Here is a 10,805-nt window from a genome sequence, read left to right as displayed (position 1 = left end):
GTTGATGGAGATCCAGCAGCACAACGGCGTGGTGGTGGATGTAGCGGGTCTCGGCAGGGCTTCGCCGAGCTTCTGCAAGACGGAGAGGTGTAGCAGGGGGAGAGGGAGGCGCCCAAGGCTGTAGGTTGCTGCCCTCCCTCCCCTCCCCCTTTATATAGGCCCCCTGGGGGGGCGCCGGCCCTGGAGATGGGATCTCAAGGGGGGGCGGCGGCCAAAGGGGGGAAGGGGGTGCCTTGCCCCCCAAGGCAAGTGGGAAGCTCCCCCCCCCTAGGGTTCCCAACCCTAGGCGCATGGGGGGAGGCCCATGGGGGGGCGCCCAGCCCACTAGGGGCTGGTTCCCTTCCCACTTCAGCCCATGGGGACCTCCGGGATAGGTGGCCCCACCCGGTGGACCCCCGGGACCCTTCCGGTGGTCTCGGTACAATACCGGTAACCCCCGAAACTTTCCCGGTGGCCGAAACTTGACTTCCTATATATAATTCTTCACCTCCGGACTATTCCGGAACCTCTCGTGACATCCGAATCTCATCCGGGACTCCGAACAACTTTCGGGTTTCCGCATACACATATCTCTACAACCCTAGCGTCACCGAACCTTAAGTGTGTAGACCCTACGGGTTCGGGAGACATGCAGACATGACCGAGACGCCTCTCCGGTCAATAACCAACAGCGGGATCTTGATACCCATGTTGGCTCCCACATGTTCCACGATGATCTCATCGGATGAACCACGGTGTCGAGGATTCAATCAATCCCGTATGCAATTCCCTTTGTCAATCGGTATGTTACTTGCCCGAGATTCGATCGTCGGTATCCCAATACCTTGTTCAATCTCTTTACCGGCAAGTCTCTTTACTCGTACCGCAATGCATGATCCCGTGACTAACGCCTTAGTCACATTGAGCTCATTATGATGATGCATTACCGAGTGGGCCCAGAGATACCTCTCCGTCACACGGAGTGACAAATCCCAGTCTCGATCCGTGCCAACCCAACAGACACTTTCGGAGATACCCGTAGTGCACCTTTATAGTCACCCAGTTACGTTGTGACGTTTGGCACACCCAAAGCACTCCTATGGTATCCGGGAGTTGCACGATCTCATGGTCTAAGGAAAAGATACTTGACATTGGAAAAGCTCTAGCAAACGAAACTACACGATCTTTTATGCTATGCTTAGGAGTGGATCTTGTCCATCACATCATTCTCCTAATGATGTGATCCCGTTATCAACGACATCCAATGTCCATAGTCAGGAAACCATGACTATCGGTTGATCAACGAGCTAGTCAACTAGAGGCTTACTAGGGACACGTTGTGGTCTATGTATTCACACATGTATTACGATTTCCGGACAATACAATTATAGCATGAACAATAGACGATTATCATGAACAAAGAAATATAATAATAACCATTTATTATTGCCTCTAGGGCATATTTCCAACAGTTTTCGCGCCGGTTGCTCGCCTGGAGTCGGTGCGTGTACCCCTGGCCATTGCCGCACACCGGGGATGGGAAGTGCACCACATGGACGTGAAATCGGCCTTCCTTAATGGCACTCTTGAAGAGGTGGTGTACGTGGCGCAGCCCCCTGGTTTTGCACGGCGGGGCGAGGAGGAGAAGGTGTACAAGCTAGAGAAGGCGCTCTATGGTCTCCGACAAGCTCCGCGCGCATGGAACTCCAAACTGGACAGCAGCCTCGCATCACTGGGCTTCACTCACAGCAGGACTAAGCACGCCGTGTACACGCGCGGCACCGGAGCATCTCAGCTGCTCGTCGGTGTCTATGTGGATGATTTGGTCATCACCGGAGAAAACCTACAGGAGCTGCATCGTTTCAAGGGAGAAATGAAGCACCTGTTCGAGATGAGTGACCTCGGGCTGTTGAAATACTACCTCAGGCTCGAGGTGCACCAGAGCGCGCTCGGCATCACCATCAACCAGGCGTCCTATGCTGAGAAGCTGCTGGACAAGGCAGGCATGGGCGGCTGCAATCCGAGCCATGTGCCGCTTGAACCCAACTGCAAGTTGAGCAAGGCGAGCTCAGCGCCACTCGCCGATGCCACGCTCTACAGGAGCATCATCGGCAGCCTTCGGTACCTGGTACACACACGCCCTGACATAACCTATGCAGTTGGCCTCACTAGTCGTTTCATGGAGGCGCCGACTTCAGAGCATTTCGCCGCCGTGAAGCACATCCTCCGGTACATCGCTGGGACGCTCACTGTCAGCTGCACCTATCGCCGCGGTGATCGCATAGAGCTCGAGGGTTTCAGCGACTCTGACATGGCCGGCGATCTGGATGACAGGAAGAGCACTTCTGGAGCAATCTTCTTCCTTGGTGGCAGTCCAATCAGTTGGCAATCACAGAAGCAAAGAGTGGTGGCGCTCTCCTCTTGCGAGGCAGAGTACATCGCAGGTTCAACCGCGGCCTGCCAAGGGATTTGGCTGGCACGCATGCTTGGAGAACTGCTGAACCAAGGTACGAAGGCAGTTAAAATTTTCATTGACAACAAATCAGCTATCTCGCTTGGGAAGAACCCTGTTCTGCACGACAGGAGCAAACACATCGACCTCAGATACCACTTCATCCGTGATCATATCGAGAAGGGTACTGTGGTGGTCGAGTTCGTCCGTTCTAGCGATCAGAAGGCCGACATCTTGACCAAGGCACTTGGGCGGACTCGCTTCCAGGAGCTGTGCAAGAAGATCGGCATCCTCGACGTCAGGGGGCGCACCTGAATTAGGGGGAGAATGTTGGGTATTTCAGCTGCGCACAATAATGTTAGGTGTTAGTTTTCTTCAGAAAGTTCAGTAGTTTCAGAAAGTTTAGTAGCTTCAGATTTCTTCAGTTTTTAGTTTTCTGTTAGCGCACGAAGGGCACGATCGTTGTGTGTCCAGTGCGAATAGTTAGGAAGCCAGCTGCACGACTTCGCCCGTGGGATGGCGCGGGCACAATGGGGTTGTTACGAGCTTCTCGGCATTACTCTCGATCACAAAATAAAAGGATCAAGGAAACAGAAAAGCAGTAGAACTTGCGCTGCACAAACTATCTGTCTCTGTTCTTCTTCGTCTGAGTTTCAAAGAGTGAGAGAACGATGTTCTTCTTCGTCTGAGTTTCAGAGAGTGAGAGAACGAGAGAGAGAGAGGAAGGAGGTGCTCCGGCGAGCATCTCCGGCAACAGACGTTGACCTGATGCTCCGTCCTTTCCATCATGCAATAATAAAGTTTTAAGCCAAGCTCCTCATCTCACGAGAACTCCCGGCTACACGCAGTCAGGTCAGGACGCATGAAGCATTGCCTCCACGTACTCTGGTCTCGAGTCTCAACCATGGCCGCGTCCTGCATTCACCTTGTCTTTCTCCTTTGTCTGGTCCCAGCCACCGCCGCCTCACCTCGCCGTAATCTACGCAAGTCCCCGGCCGACATCGCCGCGGCCGCACCGTTTCCGGCAGGCGCGTCACGGCCGACCACCTTCTTCCAGGTCGACCGCCCGCTCCGCCCGCCACCGGGCAGCACCGGCCCGTGCTCCACGCTCCTGCTATCCGGCTCCTTTGCGTACACCTTCACCAAGCCGCCCGCCACCGCCGCGTACTCCCCGCCGCCCTGCCTGGGCGGCCGCGCCTCGGCGGTCTCCCTCGCCGTCCTCGAGTGGCACGCCACCTGCCGGGGAGTCCAGTTCAACAGGATCTTCGGCGTCTGGCTCGGGGGCGCCGAGCTCCTCCGCGGCAGCACCGCCGAGCCGCTGCAGAACAGCGTCGTCTGGTCCGTCTCCAAGGACATCACCGGGTACGCGTCCCTCCTCGCCACCGGCAACTCCACCCTCGCCGTCTTCGTCAAGAACCTCGTCAACAGCCAGTACACTGGCGTGTACTATGCCAACGTCACGCTCCACGTCTACTTCCGCCACACGCCGACGAGGCCGCCGCCCGCCGTGGCTCCCGCCGACCTCATCGTCCAGATGTCCAGAGGCTTACCTCTCAACGACGGGCTCTGGTACAAGATCCACAACGCCACCGACGTCGTGTCCACCAGCGTGACGTTGCCATCCAACACCTACCACGCAAGTATCAGTACAAAACGGAAGTGCTCAAGTGAAATCTTGCAACAGATCAACAGTATAGGCCAGCTCTTGTATGTTAAGGACCTAAAATATAGCTTTATTGATCGGGTTATACAGTGTCCGAGGAGATCATCTCAAACCTCTATATCTTTATCTTTATCTTTACCTAATAATAAAGCAAATTGGGTTTCTTTCATCCGTCATGACATTTTTCAAAAAAGTCCCTGTCTTTTCTTGAAATCAACCCGCCGTCTGGATTTAAGTCACACCCAAACCGTTATTTTACATTTTTCAAAACCCCCCCTGATGTTTTAGGTAATTCATCCGCGGATCATATTTAAGTCAAACAAATGCTTTTTAAAATCATCCATATCTTTTAAACCGTAACTCCGATTTGAACATGTTATATATGAAATTTGATTAGAAAATATGTAGAATATGAATATGATATTATTTTTACCTGTTAAGTATTTTTAAATATTATTTTAAAATATATTTGAGTCAAACCAAATGATTTTCTAAATTATCTGTATCTTTTAAACCGTAACTTCGATTTTAACATATTATATATTAAATTTTATTAAAAAAATATGTGGAATCTAAATATGATGTTAATTTTACCTGTTAAATATTTTTTAAATATTGTTATGGAAGCAAACTTGTAATTCGGTTTTTTTCATAACGGCGGCGATCCGGATTGCAAATAAACACCCCACTATAACCATATACGGAAAAGAAAACATCGATAACTACACATGCATACCTTTGAAAAATGTCGTAGGGGGAAACAACAGATTTCTCATCGCGAGAGAGAGAGAGAGAGAGAGAGAGAGAGGGAGAGGGAGAGAGGGAGAGGGAGAGAGAGACGCCTTAGGATTAACCGTATTTAACACACGTTTTTTGTTGTTTTGTGTGAACACCGTGGCCATCGCCGGCGAGAGTGAGAAGGAGGATAAGCCGCAACACAAATATGATGCCTCGCAAAAATAAAGGAGATGGACCTATTGTGGTCTGAGTGATGGTTGTTGAGTTAAGAGCGTGTGTTATGTTTTCTCTCCCGTTGCAACGCACGGGCTCTTTTGCTAGTACGGTATAATATGTATTCAGATCATTTCTCTAACTCATCCATCACCAGCCACGCTTTAGCCTCCTATCACTTCTTCCTTCCATAACTGAAAAATGAATACGAGAGCCGTCATAAGAAATTTATAATTTCATCAATCATAAAGTGAATAAGGCAGAACTTCAAATATAAATATGGCATTATCTGAATAGTGGGGATTTTCCAAAGGTAGATGTAGAGACAGATGGGGGCCATGACAGAATTGAAATAAACTAGTCCGATGATATCAGAGTCATTGTGAACCAACTGATTAGTACTCAAATACTGCCTTCAAAATGGAGTGACCAAGGCAAGCTTAAATTTGCAGACTTACACTTATATTCCTTCCTTTTATCACAGCCCGTGGAACTTTATTGACATCCGCAGAGTAAAACTTGACTCTAAAAGAAAAAAAATGTGTTTTTTTAGCCCCAATCATCCTACACATTCCATTTCACACCAGTCGATGGCACACCTTGAAAACATGGAGCTATGGCATAATAATTGATTGATGTGGATACCAAATAATAATCTCAACAACAATAATCATGATATCTTGTCAATGGAATGTGAAAATCATTTCAGGGAATTGAGGCCAACCCTGGAAATTCTCTTACTATCTTCCGTATTATGAAAGCTGAGATCACATTTAAAAACTACAGATTAGTAGAATGTGTATTGGGCACCTGGGGGTTAGAAATTCACTCAACACAGAGTCCGCCTCAGCCTTTGAATTATGGCCATGAATAGTAGGAGTACCATACTGCTGTGATAGGGTTCAAGACAGCTGATCACACATCCTCTTCGTGGAGCAAAATACAATGACTTTCGATCCAGGCTCCTGTGATCTCAAGACGTGATCAAGACGCCTCCCTTCCTCCATAGGTGTGGCAACTTCCACATACTGCAAAGTGTATCAAACTAGGAGTACTTCTGAACAATGAAGCAAAATATACCTCAATCAAGAAAATAGCAATTTTTTCCTGCAGAAAAATTCATTTTTTTATTACCGAAGTGATTGACTTATTTGAAACAAGCTGATCATTGTTCCCAATGTTAACCTGGACAGGGTTAGTGAGAAAATCTGAAGATACTTTCCTCGCCTCTTTTAGCCAAGTGGCAATGAACATAAGAGTTTGCCATTTAGGTTGCACTTGTTTCACATTTTTTTTCCTTAGTTGTGGCTCAAAACCCATATCAAGAACAAGATATGCTACTTGACGCAGGCTCACTTTTCCCATTTCTAGAATATCATTCAGCCTTCCAGAAGTTGCAACAACCATGTCAGCACCATGCTCTAAATCTCTTAGCTGAGGGCCTTTTGGAGCACCACCATATAGACACTGCAAAAGAAAATTTATGATTAAGACGATATTCTATCACGGCTATATATATCCATGTAGTTTACAAAAACGGAAATACCATTTCTTAGGTACGAGTAACATTAGCATCTAGCAATGTGGATAAACAAGTGTATTAGGTGGTCTAAGAGTAGAACAATGTAGTGCAGACATAAAGATATATAGAAAGAACATACAGTAGATGACATTCTCGATGATCTACCAAACTTGATTGCTTCATCTTGAATCTGTGTTGCCAATTCCCTGGTTGGAGATAGAACTAACACGGTTGGCCAGCTGGCCATCCCGGGGAGAGTACACTGAAACTTCAGCTACTCCTCCTCTTCCTGTTACGCCGGCACAAACGAAGGGACAGCGGCCTCCCTGTCATTGATCCACCCCCCATTGAGGGCGAATGTGTCGGGCCAGACCGCACCCGCGACCCGAAAGTGCACTAAAAAAACAAGCAATCGATTGAATTGACCACATCCGCGCTGAGATTCGGGAAAAGAAAATCGGACGGCCAAAAAATTCAACCTGAAGCCAAACCGAAATCAGCCGACTGAAATTTAGTAAAAGTGTAAAAAAAAATAGTGCTTCGGCAGTCTCCCTTTACCTTTACATTTCCCAGTAATTATTGGAATATCCCAATAATTCACCCAACTCGCCCTAAATAAAGGAGTTGTGACTCTCCAGATACGGTAGTTGGATTGGGATGAGATTATCGGGAGATTGCAAAAGCAACTCTTCCAATAACGATAAAAGTAATATTGAAATATCCCTATTAACTAGTTATTGGAAAACTGCTGAGCAGAGGAACCTATTTGTTGCGAACGAAGGTGTCAATTTGCAGCTCAGATTCAAGTAGTTTAGGCAAACTATTTCCTGATCCTGAATGCCATGCTCCCGATCTCAGGCAAACAAGCAACATCATGCTCCTGCCCCGTCATGGCGGCGGCTGAGCGGCAGCTGGAGCCGACATGCTGACATGGCCGAGCTCATCCGCAGCTCTGAATGCAAAAATGAAGTGCGACAAGATATATGACTAGTATAACGTGCAGATGAAAGAAAAGTGTATAGATGAACCCGGGTACATATGAATCCACTTTGAAAAACACATTTTTAAATGCCAAAAGAATCTGAAAAAGTTTGCATACTCGCAGAAGCCAAAGCATAAAACAAGTGTGCCATTTGCTCCGACCAAACCGTGTACTACTACTCATTGGAAGAGCACGTATACTAGACACTTGTGGCCAAATCTAGTCAGTAGAAATTTACAAGGCGTAAAAAACAAGAGGTCTATACTATACTGGTTCATGCACCTAGGACTTGATGCCCTGCGATGAGAACAACGTTCTTGTTGCATACGGTACGGGGACAAGGTCTCGTATGTGCCAACAGCTTCTTGCAGCTAGCATGCCAATGGCCAAGCAACTGGCTCTAGTAGGTTCCGCTGGCTGCCTGCAGCTAGCGGTGCACCCAAGCAAGCAGCTCTCAGCGGCATAGCTAGCTGCTGCCGTCCGTTACCCTTTGTAGCAGGGCATCAATGGAAGACTTTCCAGGTCGTCCATGAATGGAGGTTGACGTTGACCTGATGGTCCGTCCTTTTCATCATGCAATAATAAAGTTTTAAGCCAAGCTCCTCATCTCACGAGATACACTCCCGGCTACACGCAGTCAGGTCAGGACGCAGGAAGCATTGCCTCCACTCTGGTCTCAAGTCTCAACCATGGCCGCGTCCTGCATTCACCTTGTCTTTCTCCTTTGTCTGGTCCCAGCAGCCACCGTCGCCTCACCTCATCGTAATCTACGCAAGTCCCCGGTCGACATCGCCGCGGCCGCGCCGTCTCCGGCAAACGCGTCGCCGCCAACCACCTTCTACGAGGTGGACCGCCCGCTCCGCCCGCCACCGGGCAGCTCCGGCCCGTGCTCCACGCTCCTGCTATCCGGCTCCTTCGCATACACCTTCACCAAGCCGCCCGCCACCGCCGCGTACTCCCCGCCGCCCTGCCTCGCCGCGGCCTCGGCGGTCTCCCTCGCCGTCCTCGAGTGGCACGCCACCTGCCGGGGAGTCCAGTTCGACAGGATCTTCGGCGTCTGGCTCGGCGGCGCCGAGCTCCTCCGCGGCAGCACCGCCGAGCCGCTGCAGAACGGCGTCGTCTGGTCCGTCTCCAAGGACATCACCGGGTACGCGTCCCTCCTCGCCGCCGGCAACTCCACCCTCGCCGTCTTCGTCGAGAACCTCGTCAACAGCCAGTACACCGGCGTGTACTATGCCAACGTCACGCTCCACCTCTACTTCCGCCGCACGCCGACGCGCCCGCCGCCCGCCGTGGCTCCCGCCGACCTCATCGTCCCGATGTCCAGAGGCTTACCTCTCAACGACGGGCTCTGGTACAAGATCCAGAACGCCACCGACGTCGTGTCCACGAGCGTGACGTTGCCATCCAACACCTACCGCGCGGTCGTGGAGGTCTTTGTCTCGTTCCACGGGGACGACGAGTTCTGGTGGACAAACCAGCCCGGTGCCGACGCCAACGGCCCGTTCCGTGAGGTCACTGTCCGTGTTGACGGGGTCCTCGCCGGCGCCGCGTGGCCGTTCCCCGTCATCTTCACCGGCGGCATCAACCCCCTCCTATGGCAGCCCATCACCGGCATCGGCTCCTTCAACCTCCCGACGTACGACGTCGAGGTGACGCCGTTGCTGGGCAAGATGCTGGACGGCAAGGCGCACGTGTTCGCGTTCGCCGTGACCAACGCCGTGGACGTGTGGTACGTCGACGCCAACCTCCACCTCTGGCTGGACCCTGGGAGCACCGACACGGCGGCGGGCCTCGTGAGCTACGTGGCGCCGGAGGTAGCGGCGGCGACGACGTCCTCCCGCACGACGGCGAGCCGGCGAGTCTCGGCGACCGGATGGGTGAAGTCGTCGTACGGGAACATCACGACGAACGCCACACAGACGTTCCATTTCGACAACACCAACACCAACGACGGCGAGACGGTGAACCAGACGACCGTCGCGCACGCCGGCGTCGCCGCCACGGACCTCGCCGGCGTCCTGTACTACTCGGTGCAGACGCGCCAGAGCTTCCCGCTTTTGTTGGACTCAGGAGCGGACCAGGTAACCGTCACGCACGGGTTGGAGGAGACGACGGTAGCCACCGGCCGGTGGTCGTCGGGGCCCAGGTACCAGTCGCTGCGCAACACGCAGCGGAGCAGCGTCGCCGGGGCGTCGCGGGGCGTCCGGCAGACGTACAGGTACGAGGCCACCGACGGGTGCTACTTGAGGAATGTGACCAGCAGCGGTTATAGCATCGTGTCGGACCAGTCCAGTGAGGCGTGCGTGAAGGGGCCATTGCGTTGATCTACAGGATCAAGCAATAAATAAAGTGGACGGTGATAGAGCGACAGGTGGTTCGTTCGTGATCCTCCGTCACTTGCATTCTTTTCTTCTTCTTAGTTGTGGCTCAAAACCTATATCAAGCATTCGGTCAGCTTCATCAAGAACAAGATATGCTATTTGACGCAGGCCCACTTTTCCCATTCCTAGAATATCATTCAGTCTTCCAGGCGTTGCAGCAACCATGTCAGCACCATGCTCTAAATCTCTTAGCTGAGGGCTTTTTGGAGCACCACAAAATAGACACTGCAAAAGAAAAATTATGATTAAGACTGATATTCTATTATGGCTATATATTTTTTTCCAACAAAGGATGAATTTTATTGTCTCAAAATGAAGCATCAAGGGGATACAAACACAATGAGCACACACCCGGCCTCTGCATAGTTAGGATGCACACAGCCAGCACCAACACACGCACACAAAAACACGCCGGCAATAGCAAAGTCATTTAAGACCAAAGCTATGACTTTGTTTAAGAACAAGCTATGCGCAGGCAGCCCACGTGCCAACTCCCATCTAGGGTTTCCTTGCCTCTCACCGGTGCCGCCGGTCCGCCTCATCTCCTATGTGTTGGAAATATGCCCTAGAGGCAATAATAAAATGGTTATTATTATATTTCCTTGTTCATGATAATTGTCTATTGTTCATGCTATAATTGTATTAACTGGAAACGTAATACATGTGTGAATATATAGACCACAACATGTCCCTAGTGAGCCTCTAGTTGACTGGCTCGTTGATCAATAGATGGTTATGGTTTCCTAACCATGGACATTGGATGTCATTGATAACGGGATCACATCATTAGGAGAATGATGTGATGGACAAGACCCAATCCTAAGCATAGCACAAGATCGTGTAGTTCGTTTGCTAAGAGCTTTTCTAATGTC

The 10,805-nt window shown here is 50.6% G+C and overlaps 1 protein-coding gene and 1 pseudogene across 1 annotated transcript; one reads left to right on the top strand and one right to left on the bottom strand.

Annotated features, from left to right (window-relative positions):
- Positions 1–5,818: 5,818 nt before the first annotated feature.
- On the bottom strand, positions 5,819–7,076 carry LOC109760515 (DEAD-box ATP-dependent RNA helicase 14-like; annotated as a pseudogene).
- A 788-nt stretch (positions 7,077–7,864) lies between these two features.
- LOC109760523 (peptide-N4-(N-acetyl-beta-glucosaminyl)asparagine amidase A-like) lies at positions 7,865–10,206 on the top strand. Its single transcript, XM_020319334.4, has one exon. The coding sequence runs from the start codon at positions 8,239–8,241 to the stop codon at positions 9,874–9,876; it is 1,638 nt and encodes a 545-aa protein (XP_020174923.1). The 5' UTR covers positions 7,865–8,238; the 3' UTR covers positions 9,877–10,206.
- The last annotated feature ends 599 nt before the right edge of the window (positions 10,207–10,805 follow it).

Source organism: Aegilops tauschii, chromosome 6, assembly GCF_002575655.3.
Source record: "Aegilops tauschii subsp. strangulata cultivar AL8/78 chromosome 6, Aet v6.0, whole genome shotgun sequence".
NCBI lineage: Eukaryota > Viridiplantae > Streptophyta > Magnoliopsida > Poales > Poaceae > Aegilops > Aegilops tauschii.
Note: the sequence above shows the minus strand (reverse complement) of the source record. Positions and strands in the feature narration are given on the sequence as shown.

Bases quoted from the DNA above. Each gene is read 5' to 3' on its own strand.
- LOC109760523 (XM_020319334.4), top strand. From the start codon at position 8,239: ATGGCCGCGTCCTGCATTCACCTTGTCTTTCTCCTTTGTCTGGTCCCA.